This window comes from Argopecten irradians, chromosome 6, assembly GCF_041381155.1.
Source record: "Argopecten irradians isolate NY chromosome 6, Ai_NY, whole genome shotgun sequence".
Classification (NCBI taxonomy): Eukaryota; Metazoa; Mollusca; class Bivalvia; order Pectinida; family Pectinidae; genus Argopecten; species Argopecten irradians.
Window position 1 is genome coordinate 16,383,318 of NC_091139.1, and position 20,333 is coordinate 16,403,650.

The 20,333-nt window shown below is 33.2% G+C and overlaps 1 protein-coding gene and 1 long non-coding RNA gene across 3 annotated transcripts in view; one reads left to right on the forward strand and one right to left on the reverse strand.

Annotated features, from left to right (window-relative positions):
• The window catches only part of LOC138325146 (receptor-type tyrosine-protein phosphatase alpha-like), a 20,877-nt gene continuing 544 nt past the window's right edge, over window positions 1-20,333 (reverse strand). Inside the window, exons 2-32 of one of the 2 annotated variants that reach the window (XM_069270601.1) lie at window positions 18,723-18,932; window positions 18,208-18,447; window positions 17,179-17,277; window positions 16,650-16,742; window positions 14,272-14,364; window positions 13,605-13,700; window positions 13,309-13,404; window positions 12,560-12,655; window positions 12,200-12,289; window positions 11,956-12,051; window positions 10,867-10,962; window positions 10,515-10,604; window positions 10,007-10,135; window positions 9,313-9,418; window positions 8,999-9,087; window positions 8,562-8,824; window positions 8,214-8,301; window positions 7,799-7,875; window positions 7,397-7,433; window positions 6,793-6,890; window positions 6,454-6,582; window positions 5,997-6,142; window positions 5,636-5,771; window positions 5,040-5,186; window positions 4,219-4,318; window positions 3,829-3,902; window positions 3,262-3,387; window positions 2,374-2,490; window positions 1,942-2,099; window positions 1,118-1,253; window positions 1-734 (exon numbers count right to left, since the gene is read on the reverse strand). In XM_069270601.1, coding sequence (XP_069126702.1) covers window positions 666-734; window positions 1,118-1,253; window positions 1,942-2,099; window positions 2,374-2,490; window positions 3,262-3,387; window positions 3,829-3,902; window positions 4,219-4,318; window positions 5,040-5,186; window positions 5,636-5,771; window positions 5,997-6,142; window positions 6,454-6,582; window positions 6,793-6,890; window positions 7,397-7,433; window positions 7,799-7,875; window positions 8,214-8,301; window positions 8,562-8,824; window positions 8,999-9,087; window positions 9,313-9,418; window positions 10,007-10,135; window positions 10,515-10,604; window positions 10,867-10,962; window positions 11,956-12,051; window positions 12,200-12,289; window positions 12,560-12,655; window positions 13,309-13,404; window positions 13,605-13,700; window positions 14,272-14,364; window positions 16,650-16,742; window positions 17,179-17,277; window positions 18,208-18,447; window positions 18,723-18,932 — 3,620 coding nt within the window. In that variant the 3' untranslated portion in view covers window positions 1-665. The remainder of the gene's footprint in view (window positions 735-1,117; window positions 1,254-1,941; window positions 2,100-2,373; window positions 2,491-3,261; window positions 3,388-3,828; window positions 3,903-4,218; window positions 4,319-5,039; window positions 5,187-5,635; window positions 5,772-5,996; window positions 6,143-6,453; window positions 6,583-6,792; window positions 6,891-7,396; window positions 7,434-7,798; window positions 7,876-8,213; window positions 8,302-8,561; window positions 8,825-8,998; window positions 9,088-9,312; window positions 9,419-10,006; window positions 10,136-10,514; window positions 10,605-10,866; window positions 10,963-11,955; window positions 12,052-12,199; window positions 12,290-12,559; window positions 12,656-13,308; window positions 13,405-13,604; window positions 13,701-14,271; window positions 14,365-16,649; window positions 16,743-17,178; window positions 17,278-18,207; window positions 18,448-18,722; window positions 18,933-20,333) is intronic. The other variant, XM_069270602.1, reaches the window with a different exon arrangement.
• LOC138325154 (uncharacterized) overlaps window positions 15,169-20,333 on the forward strand; it is a 12,979-nt gene continuing 7,814 nt past the window's right edge. The window contains exons 1-3 of the long non-coding RNA XR_011208734.1: window positions 15,169-15,331; window positions 16,635-16,702; window positions 17,181-17,293. This is a non-coding gene — a long non-coding RNA (uncharacterized lncRNA). The remainder of the gene's footprint in view (window positions 15,332-16,634; window positions 16,703-17,180; window positions 17,294-20,333) is intronic.

Genomic DNA, 20,333 nt, shown 5'->3' on the forward strand with positions numbered 1-20,333 from the left:
AATCTCATACTGGTCAAAAAGGTTTATGCTAAATTTCATTGAAAGCAGTTCGGGAGAAAAATTCAAAAATGTAAATTGTTAATGGACACACGATAGAAAATAGACGACGCACGACAAAAGGCGATAAGAATACATAGAGCTCACTGGAGACTTCGTCTCAGGTGAACTGAAATTACTTTACAATAAATGATACTTTCTAGCATGTATAGAATCACGTCTGATTCAGCACCTATTTTCAAGTCTACAAATTTTACCTTTTTTCCCGTTATTGTTGTTATAGTTTGTCGTTTGTAATCTCGTACTGATCATACACACTTAACGATAGTAACCTGGCTTAAACATTACATTTTTGCACATGAGTTCGAATGTCATTTGTATACACTATATGGAGGCTACATTAAGTAACCTTATCTCGGTGAATATTCGATTCAACCAGGTTTGTACAACGTTATATTTACCCAACTGTCGGTCCATATTTGAAACACATCTTTGTGGTATCTATACAATCAATAATTGTAATAAATCATACAATATCATACATATTTACATATAAGTGTATATGTCGCATTGTGATAACTCCTCGTTGTAGAATATCATTTATGTCCACACAGAAGAGGTCAATTGAAATGATATCCAATATTCTGTTTAATCGTTGTTTTAAATTTTCAGTTCATATACACATCTGTGGTATCAAGATAATCCCTAATTGTGTTGTAACAGCACTGGTATTGGTCCTGAAACGGAAGAAAACAATTTCTTTAATTAGTGGGTGTATACTGCATATAAATTGTGTTTATAAAGAACATAGTCATAATGTCGTCTTTACAATGCTTCTTAAATCAATGTTCTGTTGAAATTAGTTCCAAATAATTTTCATTCCTCATCAAGGTTCCTATATGATGTGTGTATATCTAACTATTCTTATATCGAAGTGATTCCGTTGATACCCAGAGGTTCGCTATAAGCGTGTTTTATATCATTTATAAATGTGCGATATAAAGAACGACCGACCGCATTTCCTATTTTCTAAACCTACCTCTGCAGTGCAAAATAATTCAAGTGATAAGATACAAATCTAGTACAATACAGTACTGTCACATATCTATATGATACGTACAAAGCATGTGACGAACTCGGGTCGTCTGAAAAGTAATTGTCGGGCAATTTGGAAAATGTCGACCTCTTCATCAGTTTTAATCTGATCCCGCGCGTTGCTTATACAACAGAAAAGTCCACTTTCTGAGTACCCGTCTCTGAAAAGTAAAACAACGGAAGTGCATTAAGTGTCGTATGTTTCATACATGATTCCACTTTTAAGTCTTTTGTATGTGAGAAATGTCTACTGATGTAACTGTTGTAATTTTTGTTAATTTTAACATATAACTATACGGAGTATTTACATACCATTTTAGATGGAGTAACTTGAATGTAAAGCACTATATTTTTGCGTATACACTTATTCGCGAAAACATAAGTTCGCCATCAAGAGCTGTTACAGACAAGTATGCATTCATATGTACGTTTTATATAATTTTTCGTGCAACATTTCGATTCATGTTCGACCTTTGTAGAGAAATTACAATAAGATTACCATCTTGCAAAAAGAAAGTGGATTATTGTATGTATCATTTTATTTATTTATTATGGGTTTGATGCAATTCTGAAGAAGATAATATATGTCTTTGTAATTTACACTTCGAGTTCCTTGATAAATAGTTTTATCACAAAGCTAATGATATTTACAGGAAAATACAAACAATATGAAATATGCATATGTGGTGAACGAAAACTGAACGCAAACAATACATTGGAACACAATTTAACTTGATATACCGTCAGTAATTCTTAATTTTATATCTTTCCAAATGATGATAAAAAATATGTAGATCAGAAAGCCCTCGTTTTATTGCAAAAAAAAACAAATAAACTTTTATTACAAACCTGCACATGACCACTGTTTGTTTAGATTGGTTTGACTTCCGGCGGCTGTCTACAATCTCTAGAAGTTGCAGGAGACCTTGAGAGTTTTGTGGAATTGATACTTCTTTATCCCATCCAGACATGTGAAACACTCTTACTCTGGATTCATATTTGTGTTCCTGTTATAATCAAGCATGAACAGGTAGGTTATCCAAGTTCTGACTGGAATATATTGATATTTCTGGTTTCTCCATACCTATCTTGAACTTTGATTAACAGGTATGTAACCTTTGTTTTGTTCACATGTTACGGTAGCATAAAACGAAGGAACAAAAACACTATATAAACCAAGTTAAACGTGGAATGTCTACATACATGTAAACTTTTATTACAAAACAAATTATAAGGTATCGTTTACGATTGAATCAAAACGCCTTAAATGAACTCTCTTACTTTGTTTGAGATGACAAAATCGGTAACGTCTGTATTGGAAAGACTCGATGAGTCTGCTGCATGTTGGATTACAAAACCTCCGAGAGATTTTTCGCTGTCCTTTTCTGGCAACCATTCCTGAAAATTGACATTTCACAATATCGCTGATTCACACAATTAATTTTTGCCCAAATCGATTTGTTTTATATAATTTGACGTCTAATAGGTTGATTACATGTACATTTGTCATTAAAATTGTTGTAAATGAGTCTTTCGCAAGTGTTTATCACGTTAGACAATGATCATAACACATTCTAAATAACATGCAAAAGGAAGTGTATTGTTTGTCATAGGTATCATAATAAACTAAAAACGATATTAGAACCGCTCTTAGTTCCGAGACTTGTAATGAATAACATTTTTTTTTGCAATATATAGACTATTAAACAATAAAGTAAACATGTCAATGATATACGAAATTAAGCGTTAGAAACATATCAAAATAAAGATTTATCGGTATGTAAACTTTCTTCTCAATGAACAATGGAATTGACATATAAATCACTAACATCAAATGTAACGTCAGAGTTGTTCTAGCTTGTCCATAAATACAAATCTTTAAAATGATTTATAATAACGTATCAAAAATCATAAGCTGTTGCTTTTGATTTAACACCGCATTTGCTTGACGTATAGTTGTTAAATTTCATATGTGTAACGATTTGCTGTTTAAAATTTTATTTGCGGGTACTGATTTTCGCGAATTATCATTGTAAATTTTGTATGTGTGGCATGCATTTGATCAATTTTGCGAGGTATTAAATTTGGATGAATCCTCGAATTTAGCCAAATTAAAACCCCTTGAATATTAAAAACTCTACAGTATACACAAACATAATGTATAATTACCAGGTTGTCGTTTTCGATGATAACTACGGTGTCACAGTCGTAGTCCATTATCATTGTTAATAGGTCGACTACGGTGTTGTGTAAAGGATTCTGTGTGACGATGTAGCCATTTCTGGAGGTGTAGGACTAGAATGAAAGTAATGAAGGATGTTCGTATTATATAGTTTATCACAATGATTAATATCTATATCGTTCTATTTCACATGTGTTAATTGTTACGTCATTAGATTTTACGAATGAGCTTGTTGACTTATTTTTGTTACACATAATTGATTTAGCAAATTATTTCGTTATACGAACAGTGAAATGTGTTACATAAAATGCAATCAAATGCATAACCTTCGCACAGCATGCATTTTATACCTGAAGAATAAAATACATTTTATGCTATGAATTACAATTTGGAATTTCAGAAAAATATATATGCATTTAAATATAGAAGACATTTGATTATAGTATCGTCTATCACGATTGGTCAATTAAGTTATAGCACTAAACGTAACTGTTGTAATGATATGAGGAAAATACTTCTTTGTGATGTATTACAGTATATATATACGAACTTACAGGAATTTCCACGGCGTTGATATAGTCTGTGCTGCCCAGTGGAGGGGAATTCAAGTATACCCTAAATCTGTCAACTGAAAGTAAATCACAAATTATGTATTTGTTTATAAATCAGTTCATTTCGTTTTGAAAATGCAATAATACATTAATATGTCAAACCTAGTTCTTGATCAGGGCATCAAGTTTACCCTTGGCATTTAGCAGTTACGGGAATCAAATATTTATTTCTCAGAAATCTGAAGAATCGAAATATATAATAAATATATAAAACATAAATAGACATGTGTTTCAAACATGTGAGTCAAATATGATTTTTTGAGAGTCAAACACACTCTGAGGGGTCTACTAGCTGCCCTGTTGAAGCACATATTTCTGTATTTGGTAGTGTACCTGGCAGGGACTTTTGGTCTCTGTTCTTGTTACTGTTTGTGGGTAATGAGCCAGTTCTGCAGTCCTCAGTGGTATATGTAGGCTTCAGATCCTGTGTTAGCTGTTAAAACAAATCATCGAAAAAAATTTTAAGGAAGAATGATGACTAAAAATAGTTTTCGTTAGTTTTCCTTTTTAGTTCAACTATTATCATTCCGTTCTATCAGAGTTACTGCCCTTCGTTTCACTCCGTCGGTACCGATGCAGTGACACGAACGGAAGTAAGTCGGATTGATCAGCATGGGAAAATATGAAAATAACACGAACAATTGTTTTTATAGAACGGATATACGTACGCAGCCTACCATACCTTTCGGCCGTGTTCAAAATGGTACCAATGTGTCCTAGTGGAGCAGTTCCTCAGACAATCACTCGGGCATTTGTACTATATTTTTTGTAGGCTAGTTGTCTAATTATTTTATGCGTATACTTGCATTTATATATTTTTTGTCTAAAGCAAACATAACTGCCATTCTTAATATCTACCGTATCGCTCACAGGACGTCAAGTTCGGAATTTGTAGATTTATTGTCGCATAATTTCCGTTCAGAAAGACCTTCATATGTATATGTAAAAAACAATGTCTCGTTGAGAATTTAATATTATATACGGTTTAGTTTTGTTGCCTAAAAGACAATTGAGGATAATAAATGAATTTCAAACTTGCCTCTCACCTTTACATGACCAAAATAGTTGAAAATAAAAATAAAGGGCATTGAAAAAATATTCATACATACAAAAACGAACGTTGACAATGTAAATCAAGATATGAGATTATGAACCTGATATTCCTGTCTCAGTTTTGTCTGGTTCTCCGGTGAACCATTCTGCAAACTAGTCAAAGTTGTGTGGAACTTCTCTCTCGATACCAACGTGTCCGGTAGGTCAAACGCCTCGATCAAGATGTGGTGGAGAGCGATATATTGTTCCTATATATAACAAAATATATTGTTATCATTTTGCTTTTCACTATTAGTCTTTGTTTCCTTTCATTTGGCAATATTTTAATATAGGATGATACAGCATTGAATATGGTTCACCGGAAAAGCAGTAGAACATTAAACTTTCAGTTTGAACTTAAAAGAAACTTGAAGGTTGATATTTTGCCATAATGTAAACATTTTATGGCAATCGATATTTCAATTGGTGTCAATTTATTTCAATTTCAAAAAGTTTTCCTGCAAAAATCAAATGAATTTGGCATCAGGCAAAGCCTATTTTAGCCATCTCCAAACACGTTCAATATGGTACAATTTTTCAACTAAACAGTTGCCTATTTTATTCTTGGTACTACGGCTTTCCTTCAACAAAAATTTTGCACGTCCTTAAATGACGCTGGTTTTCAATAGGACAAAGACGGGAATCAAAGCCCACTTACACTCGTTTGGACCATGTTTACCCTATTCCCTCTCATTGTTTTAATATATCGGTTAACATCTACAGCTCCGACTTGTCTTCCATGTTTCCATAAGGCATCAAGGGCGATAAATGTTCCGGTCCGTCCTATACCGGCACTGAAATTAAAGAGTTGCCATATCATTCACCTATTCACAGTATTTTATCCACCCATCGATTTATCACATTCTATTAACTTAAATGAAGAAATGAATGAAGCCTTAACACGTTGATTGATCCGGGCCATACGCAAAGGAATTTAGATAAAATGAAAACAAAAACCTGTTTTGAACTGAAGCAAAATATGTTACATTCTATATTATTTTAAAAATGACCATAACTACCTGCAATGAACTACCATCTTTCCTGGTAAGTTGTTTTTATATTTAATGATGCGGCGATGGAACACAACAAGTTCGTTGGGATCTGGGGTCCCGTGGTCTGGCCACGTGGTGTAGTGAAACTGATGGATTTGTCGTACAGACTTGGTCTGAAATGTTTTAAACTCCACTAACAATAATCATCAAATAGGTATAAACACAACATTTACACACACATTTGCAACATGTAACTTCGGCATAGCATATAGATATTATTTTTCAAACAAATAACTATACAGTGAACCTCCGATAATCACTTGCGTTCCCAGCAAAAACCTCCGGATTGCGAATTTTCCGGATCGCTGGATTCTGTTTTCTTTGTCAATTATCAAATCCATTCTCTTATTATTCCATCCGAATTTTTAAGTTTTCCGGACTATTGGTATCTAGATAATTGTGGGGCTACTGTAGAAACCGATACCTTCTTTTCTGTGATTGCGATATCCCTGATTAAATAGAACGCATAGACCCTCTCTCTGTCCTGCACGATGCTGAAATGTTTTGTTATCATCGGTTCTCCTTCGTCAGGCCAGTATTTGGCGCACTTTTTCTACAAATATTCAGGCAATGTGTTCATTTCCTCATACATTTCAATTCGATATTAATAAAATGATAATAATATACCTTGCAGCTCTTCATATCGTTAAAATATCATATACAATGTATTACATTTTATGCAATTATCTGTGATGTTTTACGGTGTTCTTTGTGTTATCGTAATGATGTGAACACAATAAAACCAGTATGGGGTTTTAATTACCTTTGTTCCCTCGACAAGGTTAGTCAGCATAACGATTTTTCCGGATTGCAGTTGCCAAATCATACGCCAAAAATCATCAATTGTTTTGTCGATTGGGCCTATTATCAAAGAAAAAAAGGTTGAATTAACTGACAATAATTTGTGGAATTTACAAACAATTACAAACAAGTAATGTTCTATCCCCCACGATAAAACCACGAAATTATTTCTCCAAGTTTTCGAGCAGACTGGGTATGCTACATGTATATCATTTCACCAGTTGATCATGCGTTGAAACATTTAACCGAAGGGCGGTCAACTTACCACGTGCGCAATATCATCAAAATTCAATCAGATGTAAAATGATTTCAATGACCCTTATTTTCAAGAATGCCACAAAATGAATCGTATCTATTGGTTGTTTTCAGTTCAAGTTAAAAACTATTTAATCAAGATAAACTTGTGTTTCAAAAATCATTTATGAATGGAACAGAAGAAAATCAAGGACCCATTATGAACCCAAAATGACTAGAAAATGCCATGAATGAATCTACAGTAGAGACTGTTAATTAAACTAATTGACAGTTACTTATTGTTGTCGCTGTTTATATCAATATTAACTTACCTTGAGTTGCGATGTACTCAGTTGGTAGGGAGACACCCTGAAATTGAACGAGTTTTATAAATACTCCGCAGTCGTTATCTTGAGTCTTTTACGATATCATATTTTCTCCAATAAATTTTAACATAGCATATGAAACGGAAGAGATATTCTTATAATTTCTATATCTTATCATATTTATTCCATAATACATTTTTCTAGTATGGAATAGGCGTGTACCATTATCAGCTTAGAAATCTTTGGGTCTACAATATTGCACCTAACATTTTTCTCGCAAAATACATATGCAGTCATGTTCTTAAAGTTTAGTATATACTGATATATAAATGCTTTATGCATGTATTGTCATGTAGATTAATCAAAGTTTTACTGAGATAATATATCATAATTGATTGCTATACAAACATCAATGTAGTTGGCGTTGATGTAATCAGAGTGGGCATCTTTGTCTACTTTGTCAAGAATCACTCGGGAATGGTCATCTGAAACACGATTATCGAAATAAGTTACTTCAGTGATTTTAAAGAAATAACTTAAGAAGATTAAGGATCCATAGGGAAACGATCACAACTGCAAAAGAAGGAGTATATTTTAATCGATAAAGGGAAAATGTACAATGAAATGTAGGTATTTATTTCTTTTTTTAATATAATACCTTTGTTACAGATTGTTTTCATATTGAAGTATTTTGATAATAGCAAAAACATTTTCATAGATATATATAGAGAGAGAGAGATTTAACATGCTTGCACGTTTGACGGTTTGATTTTTAAATAACAAAATTTTGTAAAATCGTTTCAACTCGATAATAAAGACTTACATGGAAAAGTAGTCTTGAATCTATTTTTCCATTTGTTTTCTGATTTCATCCCAATTTTGTTCGCATGGAGGTCGCCAGTAGGAAGAGCCTTTAAATATATGACATTCATTTAAACATTTACACCAAAACCATTTCTTGTCAATGAATATTAACAATATCCGGCATTATTACAGGAACTCATAAAGAATGTTTATACTATTCTCATAAATTATCTCAAGGTCGTTCGGTCAATTCCCTAATTCAAATTTTAATTTCTGAAATATTTCAACATTAATATTTATCTCAGAAAAGTTAAAGAAAACGTATCTTTCTAAAACATTTTACTTTTTTTCGTGAGTTTGCTTTTACCTTATATTCGTCCTCAAATGCTTTAGCCTTGTTGAGCATCTTTGTTTTAACCATTGTTTTCAATTCCGATATCGCGGTCCCAGGGTCAACGGCATTATAGTAGGAATCGTCGATATAAGCATTGGCGTAAACACTCCCCAGATGTTCGTCCTTAGTGACGTCATTAGCGTTGATATAAACATGTCCTTCTCCTATCTTTGTCTCTTTAACGTATCTGGCCTCAGGTTCGGGCTCGGAATAAACGTTTGAATTGTTACTCTCACCTAATATAGAAATTGATATTTTTCAATTATGTAATAATATACTTCCTATTTATTAATCTATGTTATTTTGGAATGGTTCTAAATTATAATTCAAGTCATTATAATGGTCTAGCAAAAAAGTTACAATTTATTTATATTGTTGATTATTTCCGACATTACGTTACCAAACCTTACCATTCATTCTCTTGTGACGGAATGAATTGGATAGTCCATTTCTGTTTATATCGTCGCAAGGTTGATCTTTCGCTGAATTTTGTCTCCGTCTAAAATTTTCACAAAATAAAAAAAAAAGTTTTTTTATCAAGCAAATGATACAAATGACGTGTACAATGTGAATACGAACATACAGGTCAATGCATATATCCTTTTATTGCTAGATGATTGATATATTACTATGGGAAAGGCTGTTTGATGTTGATAGAATGTCAGTGGAAATTATATTTCATACATTTTATATAAACAAAACCACATGTAGTAAACAAACCTACCTTCTGATAATTAACAGAATGACAATGATTATCACCACCACGACCAGTATGCCTACTAGGACACCAACAATCGCCCCCGTACTGTCGCTAGATGGCGGCATGATTCCTGTAATTAACGCGAAATCAAATTACGATCGGCAGCTATTGTGATATATAGAATCTACGATTAGTTTGATACTTAAATGACAAGAGATTTGTGTGAAATGAGAATAAAAACACACCAAACCCCACAATAAATGATAAGCATAATTGATTCATAACGAAAATATATGTTCTATATGTCGACAAAAAGACTTTTGGATTTGATTTGAAATTGAATGTTTTTCAAGAAACTCTGACTAGTTAGCGACAACACTGTGGGCTATGACATTTATTTAACGTAACCTTACTATTCCGTAATAAATCTAACTTTCTGACGTACTGTGAACTTAACTGATGATAATATTTGGGATTTTTGGACCTATCATATGATTACGTCATTTATATATTATGTATGTCGTGTTGTCGTTAGTACAGAAATTGCTTGGAGTGCGCGAATTCATCTCTAAGCCAACATGTTCAAATATCATTTTTGTGTGACAGTTTTATGCTCCATTATAAGTAAGTTTACAGTGGCTCGACAGAGTTTCAATTTGCATCCCATATTTACAAGAACAAACACTATATATAAATGAACAAAGTTTTGATATCTTACTCGCCATACAGGTATTCCCCTCGTATCCAGCAGCACACATCGATAGACATTCACCAGTATCCTTCCTACATCTCTCACAGTTTCCACACGGTATACTACAGTTAGCACCGTACATACTGTCCGTGCACTCTATCAATAAAAAAGTGAACATTATACCCCTCATTTGAAATGATTCCTATGACATGGAGCTTTTGGATTTCTATGGAGTTGCATAAAACATTTATAAAAAATATTAAATGAAGATACTAAATCGTGTAACATAGATTTCTCTAAAATTGACAATTGTTATTAAGATGATTTTGGACATATATACGCTCAATCAGTGAAAAGGTTTTATGATTTTGGACATATATACGCTCAATCAGTAATGAGTTTTGCATTCCTGCCAAATCGAAAGTTGAGCAAACAAACGTCGGGAACCCATATATAAGTTAAATATTTAAGGAAACACCTTCTTTAAAACGCCAGATACTTTAAATTTGAAAGTTAGATTAGTTAAATGAATTACCTGTACAAATGCCGTCACCTTGTTGACATTTTTTGCAACCGGGGTCACATTGTGAATTACAATCTGGTCTAAAGTATCCATTCTTGCATCCTTTGATAGGCATTTAAAATAAAATCACAATGCTTTTTTAATATGAAAGAGTCGCATCAATATTGGCATGGCTTGCTTTGAATTCCATGCAGCGTTACAATTATGAAGAAATTCAATTTCTATGTATGATGATTTATTTACATAACTGTATATTGTTACCTTAAATATGCTTTAATATCACATATATTTGAAAAGTCAGAGCGCTTGAAATACAGTATAATTTTGGAAAACATATTAGTTTCATGCACATTAATAAACATACCTTCACAAACTCCACTTCTTATATTGCATTCGACATTGAGACAGTTGACAGAACAGTTCATATTACACAAAGACCCATATTTCCCAGGCGGACAATCTAACGAAGGTTAGGTATACAATTTAAACACGTATTTGGATCAAATCAAATATCTGACTATATGTCTGAAACAGAGTATCATGTTTGAGGACATCGCAAATCGGGACTAGTTTCGCAATAATTTGATTGAAAATGCTGTTATTGCGAAGTTTGAAATAGATTACAATATGTAACGATTTCACTAATGTCAGTCTAAGTGTTCATTTGCCAAAATATTTACTGTACATTGAGACTGATATTTAATCGTGCATGTGTGTCTACATGTAATTAACACAATTGTCAAAATGCATATATTTTATTTATTTTGCTTTTGGTTCATGCCCAATTAGTATTTCATTCCATATAGAGCATAGTGCCGTGCATTTTTTTCAGGGCGCAATTAATTAATCTTAATATTTTTATCGTGAATTAAAATAAAAAGCTCTTTTTTTTTTAAAGAAAGTAATAATCTAAAGAAAGTCAATTTTATAACTGAGGAAAATACAAATCTGTCTGTTTCTGTAAAAGTTCGTCAGTGGCCATGGTGGAGCATATTTAATTGAATTCAACAAAATTATTTGTCAAACTGTTATGATTCTAAATTGTTTGAAATTGAAATTACATTTCAAACAACGTGTTATCTCCCCCATATGAAACAAGTTTTGATACCTCGGATATTCTAGAATGGATGTTGTTTGCTATCTGCTTTCGATATTGCCGCTGATGAACATTTCTTAATTAATATTGTGACAAGGCCTGGATTTGACCTTAAATGGTATGGCGGTTGAGTTAACAGAGAGTGCTCGGTTTTTAGTAAATATTTAATTTTCCATTTATTTAATTTTAAGGAATTTCCATATTAATTAGGGTTTTGCCTTCCTTCAGAATTTTTCCTTGAAAATTGAAATTTTGTTACAGCTAGTTCGAACATTTCCTGATAGCCTGTACATGTGTTAAACATTTCTCATAAAAAAGACATTACTGTTCATATTATTGAGCATTGTAAATAATTACCTGTACAATTTCCGAAATCTTTTTGACACATATTGTTTTTGCAGGTACCACGGCAATCCTGTGAGCAAGTCTGGCCGTATTTTCCTGGGATGCATTCTAATAAATGGAAATGTATATCTTTAGCTTCTGCCAGTATTGTTAATCACAACCAATCTAAATTTTTAAATTTATATGGAAAAGCAATACCATTTCTAACCTTATATTTCCAAACAACTTTAGACTAAAACATTTAAAAGATCATTACCAAAACATTGCGAGGTTGTTTGACTGCATGTCACACAATTTGATGCACAATTCATATCACAGATGCTTCCTGTTTTGCCGGGAATACATTCTGAAAATTCAAACAATTACATAACATTACATAACGACGACGATACTTACTATACATAGTTTTATTGTCCATTAATCATAATTTTGGTTGACATTTGCTAAATTTGAATCCATTTTGAGATTTAGTTTGGCATTCCCATTCTCATTACATCTTTGACGATTTTTTAAGACTTGAAATAGGGTGATGTGATATATTATTTTGTTATTTGGAAAAACCCTCAAACATTAAAATATGTGGATAGTGATTAAGTCAAGTTCGTTTGATACTTACCTAAACAATTCCCATTGTCCTTTTTACATTTATCTTTACAGCCGCTTGGACAATCAATCTCACACTTACTACCATATTTTCCGTCGACACAATCTCCTAAAATACGCATAAAAAGCTTTTACTGTATCACATTAAATACGCATTGTGTTGCGATAGTTGTTGCGGGACCATTATAAAGAAAACAACGGGATTTGTTTTATACAGGTCCCAAAATGTCTACCACGATATTTTTCACACCACAAATTACTTTTAAAGTGTCCACTGCAAGGAAGTCGACATCAATATGGAACAATTAGGACAAAACTTATGATACCTTGTGTATTACTAATCAAATCCAATATGGCCGATAAGCAATTTTTCGATCCATGGTAGCCCAAAAGTAACACACCAGATTTTAATGGTGAATTATTCTACCAAATTTAAAGCACAGTACTTCACTACCTTCCAGACAAAACTCTCATTTTTGGTCATTTTAAAATTACCGCTTAGCGGTCATTTTGAATTCGTATAACCGATTCGGTAAAAACGGCAGGTCTAGATGGCATGGGGAAATCATCTTACCAACTTTGAGAACAATACTCTACGTTCTTCCATCGTGATTGTACAAAAGAAAAAAAAAGAAGAGACGAATAGACAGCCAAGTTCATTAATATAGGGCACCCGCATCTCAATGTGGGCCCTAATTAAGAAAAGAACGGCTTAGTGACCACTTAATACAAGTACATACATTTTTAACATGTATAACTTACCCACACAATATCCGTTACTCTTCAAACATACTCTGTCCTTACAGTTCCCTGGACAGTCACTTCCGCATTGATCACCGTATTTTCCGGTTATGCATTCTATGAAATGTTTAATACCATATGACTAGAATCGAATCCATACTACCCTTAGTAATAATATATGACATATGAATTGATGATTCGTGCGGTTAAAACTAAGAAAAAATATTAAAATCAAAAGTAGTGAACATAGATTTCATAATGAATGCTGCTAATTCCGTGTTTTACTTTGTAATTGTATTGGATACTTCATCATTTACGAAAGCAAAATCCGTTATCCTTAAAGCACGTTCTGCCTCGACAGTTGTTTGGGCAATTCAGCTGACACGCAGTCCCATGCTTTCCATTCTCACATTCTTAAATATGAATGTAAGAAATGAGTATCATCCATTAAGTGTATTCTGCATTCGGATTGAACGTATATATGCGTCTTTGGATTCAAAAAATATGTTCAAAAAATAATAAGTGTTCAACGTCATCATTCGTATATTTGTTGTTAGCGTTTACTAAACAGCATAATTTTGATAGCAAATTCATTTACTTTCAGTTGTGTATTAAACATTAAATTTCAAAATCATGTTGCTAAATATTAATATAAAATATTTGGTTGGAGGTGAGGCCAAATATGCACAAATCAAATATAGCTTTTTAATGTATTCAGCTTCAGGTATTATATGTTATGCATTGTATAGAATACCAAATTCAACCTATATCATTCAGATTCGGTACCGTTGCATTGCCGGGTTCTCCCCAAATACATGTTTAAGCTTTTGCATGTTCATGAGATTAGCAACATATTAGCCCCCGGGTATGATATATCATATAGGATATAGCTTTGAATCATCTTACTATTTTATCCTTAATGCTCTTTTGTTGTAAATCAAATCTTAACTTTCAGCTGTCATTGACTTGGTTGAAGTTAGTTACCGAAGCAGTCTGTAGCTGACGACCGACTGCATGACACACAGTTCACTGCACAGTTGTCTTCACACGAAACACCTGTTTTACCGGCGGTACATGCTGAAATAAACAAAATCGTTATTTGCTGGATATATTTAAGCAGCTACTTATTTCAAAAATAAAATTACAAAGATAATAGCATGCCTTAACCATTTAAAGGGTTTACTGCTGGAAACTGTACACGACGCAAATTGCGAAATGGAATAAGATTCGTAAAAGAACACTATGCGATTGCATAACCCAGAATTGTTATCAATACAGTGCAGGGGTAAGGGAGAATCGGGTCACCTCGTCATATGTTCCGAAACTGGACTTGGAAATAAGTAGTAACAATTTCGTACTACTTCCTGAAAAAGATGGCGGCGCCCATGGTAACAGGCTTCATCGTAACTAGTTGGCTTCAACGTAACTAGTTGGCAATAGGTATTTCTTCGTCGACTGCATCTGTATATTCTGTATATGGGATTTAGATGATGGTTTCCTTGATCTTGTAGGTGCTTCCTTTTTGAAAATGATGCAGTCGCCCTCTTTTGGGCGGTGTACAGTCAAACAGCATGCTCAAATCTTTGTACTGGTATATAGTGGAGGCAGGTATATTTCTAGTTTTGATATGACTGCTAGGAATGCGATGCATATGACTATTTTAGACAACGATATTGGACACAAAATGTGTTTATAATGACATCATCAATTTTGTTGAAAGTGGACATTTTACATCTATTACATGTAATTGTTTTCTCTTTACGCATATTTAAAATGATAACTTAGTATACAATTTAAAAAAGAAAAGAAAAAGAAGTTATGTCTATTCTATGAACTCTAAAATGATGATTACAATTTAATAATAAGCGGTATTTTGATAACAGTATATGTTCATGTGTAATTATGATATCTGGTTAGTAAAATCAGAAGAGGAGTTTGTAATATTTATGATAATGATTCCTGAATTGTATATCTCCTTGTATGTATAAGGGTCAAAGAAGTAATATCAACAGGATTTTCCAGATGACACGGGATCCAATCAAACGTAAGTCTGCTGGATACGAATTACTTCAAATGGTAAATATGGGTCAAGGAAGTAATTCCAACCGTGTGGACAAAACAAATTATCAATTTTTCGAGGCTGCCACTTGCCGAAAGCTAATTGCGCTCCATTATGCTGTATAGTTAAATATTTGTCTACTTTGTTCCGCATTACTGTTAATTATAACTTATAATTTATGAATGACCTATTAATTGAACTGATGATGCCGCTCAACCACAATCACGGACTGTTCAAAGCAATACCATATAAACCAATTAAGTAATCGGCTATGTCGTTTTCATATGATGAATAAACAGAAACGTACACAACGAAATGTATGCGCCGCCATACAAATAAACACTGACTTTTGGTAAATATTTCAAAATGGTTTAATAACTTCCCTATTGAGGCACAATGTATGGATTCAAACTCAAGTTTAATGTATTAAGTCATATATATTAAATTAACAAAAGGTTACCGTTGGATGAATTTTCTTAACAATTCATAGCTTAAAGAAAATTTCGTCTGATGATTCTTGTTCAAGTATTCATGTTCATTTTGATAAATATATCGCGTATAGTTTGTAAAAGAATATTTAGGAAGTATAAATCAAGGACTTTGTTTACGTTCTTTTTATTATTATTATACGTTTAGATCTACGTGTGGAATAAAGATACGGCTATGAAGCAGACAAAAATAATGGTCTATAAATGTTTGACAAGGGAGGCAACCCTTTGTGATATAGTCCTACAGGTAGTCGGTAATTTGGCCGTTGTCCGTGCGGATCACAAACACATCATTTTAATGTGTATTCATATAGTTTGCTCAGTGCCTATATTCGCCGAAGTGGGCGAGGTGTTCCGATCGAGGTAATAGGATCAGGTTAGGATTTTTTTATATCGTCACTTGCACAAAATTGATTACAATACTCAAATGGGACAGGGACGAGTGTAATAATGCTGCGTATGTTGTTCAGCAACTATTTAGAAACAAACATATTGATACTCAAATGGTCAACCGCGAGCGCATTGTCAACATCTAACGTGGTTACAACTCAGATTAATTGTGAAGTCGTTTTCGAAAGATACTGCCAGTACCATAATAAACGAGGTTTTATTTGATTTTGGACTATACAATTATACTTTCAGAAACTAGCAATAAACTATGACATTATATCGACGAAGGCAAATTATTTTGTTTTTCAAAGTGTTTTAATGGTATGCATTTGTTATATTTATTTTATGGACAACTAACATTTTTGCTATTGTTTTTGAGAGACAATTTTTGTTTCAATTTATTCTAATAGATAAGATGAACTTACCATCACATTGTCCGGAATCCTTCTCGCAACTCTTGTTACAATTCGCAGAGCATGTAAGTTGACAATCATTTCCATACTTTCCATCAAAGCAGTCTGTGATAAACAAATAATTAAGTTTAAGCAGTTATATAGATATGTAAGTTGATTAGCCATGATGTGTGTTCTAAAAAGGCAAGACATGGATATACAGCTGTATGTAACAAGATGAAAAACAATAGATCTATTTTTGTGTCTGTCGTTCACAAATATGAACTAGTCTCACTTTATGTAATAATATTGTTCTACAGCCGGTGAGACTTATACATGTATGTGTAACGTTTCGTCATCTTCATCAGACACTATGTCACACGTCAATTTTTCACTGGTTGCGTAACAAATCATTAAATAAACCATACGTTCGAACATAAAGAAAATGTTAAGAAATGTTGTTGCTGTGATTTTAAGCATTTAAATTTGTTTCGTTCGCAATGGGTTTTTTTTTACCCACTAAACGATTCCGTAGTAACAAATTAAACTGTTAGCATCTTACAGAAACAGAATCCAGACACAGAGTTACAATTTCCTCCAAAGCAGTCCACAGAACAGGTGTGGTCGCAATTCCCAGAGCCATATTTCCCCACTGGACATCCTGGATAATATAAAACGTAAGTATATATATTTGTGTCTAAAATGTTAAAAAACAATTATATTTATGTGGTAATAAGTCTTATTTCAGAAACATAATGGCTTGTTTTTTTACTATTCTGATGGGATGTATTCAGTCGTACTCGTTTATATGAGTTAAGAGACATATATGAATATATTTTATTATAAACGAGTACGATTGAAAAAATTATGGTTTTCCGAAAGTCTATGGACTACGGTGATTGCCATTATATACAAAGGAGGCGTAGGTTTATAACCGATACTGCGAAAAAAAGTTACTAATGAAAGCTGATCTATAATGTGGTTTGTAGGTGATACGGTTTAACGTCCAAATAAACCGGGGCTTTTGTTGTAATTTCGCCTTATTCGACCTTAATATGGTGCGTCGAGAGGTCACTCCCTACCCATAAGCTGATATTATGGAATATCTTTGTCCATATACTATTTTTGTATATGTCACTAATGTAATATAATTAGAGCGCTAGAAATTCATTATGAGGTCATGATTTGACGTCAGTAAACAAGACGTGACGTCAGGATCCGAAGACGTTGTGACAAAATGCCCGCTGATTTTTTCCCAACACTTATGACATTCGAAATATTGTTGTTGTAAGGTGAACAACCGTATCTTAGATTTGTGTTCATTTAATATGACATTGAATGAAACTTATATCGAAGCGAAGTTTTCATTTTTGCTCGCCAAAGAAGACAAAAATAGAAATTTTGTAGACTCTTTTCATAAAATATCATATGCAATGAACACTCACTTAAGATCCCATGTATGTGTATTCAACTGTCGGTATCTTTATACAATGGAACAACACGATATTTTGTCATGCACATGTTGATGTATTAACATTACAAGTCTTCTCATATTGAATTACAGATATGTTTAAAATTTAATTGTACATACCCATCACCTGGACTTCACATAATTCCAAAGTAGCAAAGTTATCCTGCCAGTCGTATTTTGGATTGTTTACTTGGTTGTGAACAATAACATATTGAGCTACGCTTGGACACTGGTGTGTTGGGTTTATGTTAACATTCTGCGCTAAGGTACTGTTATCCTTATAACAGAGAAACCCCTGTGCTTGATTAGTAGTGTTGGACACATACAGGGAGTACCCAGCAAAACGATGTGCTGTTCCGTCTGATAGAGGTGAAAACAAAATACGTCTCAATTCTAAGTTCAAATACACGGTTAAGAATTTGATTCTCGGTAAGCATTTTCCCAAATGATGTCACTGAATGACACAATTAATTGGTTATAACTACACAAAACATCAATTCATAACCCACATTTTGAAAATAATGTAATAAAATCTTCATAACATGTACACTTATAACAGCTAACATCATGATTAAATGTGTAACAAATAATAACCCCCGTTTTTCAGCTTGATAATATCACATATTTGAACATACCTCTGTAGTATATGGTAATTCGCTGTATTGTATGGCTTTCTCCTAAATTAACACGCCACCACGCTTCCTTAAAATCTTGAGTCTTAGTGTGAGTACAGCAGTTTTGATCAATTTTTTGAAGTGTACAATTGTCGATACCTCTTTCTGCTCGCCATTTGTTGGTTTCCTGGTTTGACGATTGACTTGCTGTCTTAAATACACTAACATTTACTGAAATATAAAGCCAGATGATCTGACAAACAGACGAAAGCTTTGTCTGTTTTCTTTGCTATACAATTAAACCAAACACTTACTGTTAAAGTGGAAATAGAATATGTCATATTGTCAGGTATTAAATGGAAGTCGGTATTATTTCATCGGATGTTCTGAATATACAGCAACAAGACACTTTAATAAACCAAACCTATTTGAAACATGGATGTCTTTGGCCAATGAGTATACCGTTCTTGTCCTAGATCATTTAATACAAATGTAACAAGCAAATTGATAAATTATATTTATATGGATTATCAGAAGGCTTTCGATACGGTTCCTCATAACAGATTAATCAACAAACTACATTCTTATAATTTTTCCAATAAAATAATCTCTTGGATTTCGTCATTCTTGAAAGGTCGACAGCAAAAAGGGTCGGTAAACGGCATAGATTCTGAATGGACCAACGTACCATCAGGAGTTCTACAATGTTCTGTACTAGGCCCTTTAATGTTTGTTATTTACGTGAATGACCTCCCTGAAACAGTAGACTCGGATATGTACTTATTTGCTGATGATACTAAAATAATAATAATTCGAATAATTGAAAGCAATCAAGATAGCCTAGATCTTCAGAAAGACCTTGACACTATGTGTAAGTGGAGCGACACTTGGCTGCTAAAAATGCACCCTGGAAAGTGTAAGCATATGAGGATAGGCAGAAGACGTAGCAGGAACCACAATGAAACTGAACGATTTTATCATCTCAACGGAAACAACATGCAGAAAACCATCCAGGAAAAAGACATAGGAGTAACTATAGACTCGGAATTAACTTTTGATGAACACATATCAGAAAAAGTTAAGAAAGCAAATTCTATGTTCGCACTTCTCAGAAGAACTTTCCAGTTTATGGATAAAGAGTTATTTATTCCCCTATACAAATGTTTAGTAAGATCCCAGCTCGATTATGCCAGTCCTGTGTGGGCACCACATCTAAAAAACATATTGAAAAAATAGAGGATGTTCAAAGAAGAGCAATTAGATGTCTCCCAAAAATAAAAAAAACATGACCTACCAAGACAGGTTGAAGAAACCAAATTTACCAATGCTAGCCTTCAGGAGAATCAGGGGAGATATGATCGAACTATATAAGATAACAAGTCATTTCTACGATAAAGAATGTTTCAATGCCATATTACTTATTGCATAAAGATGCATCAGACCGCAATAGTACTGGAAGACATACGAAAAAAAACATTCCCAAAACGATCAACAACATTATTCAGAAAGAACTATTTCGCTATAAGAACTGTAAATATTTGGAATGAACTGTCAGATCATGTACATATGTAGTATCAGCAATTAATGTAAATTCGTGTAAGAATAAGTTGGATAATCAATGGAAGAATCAGG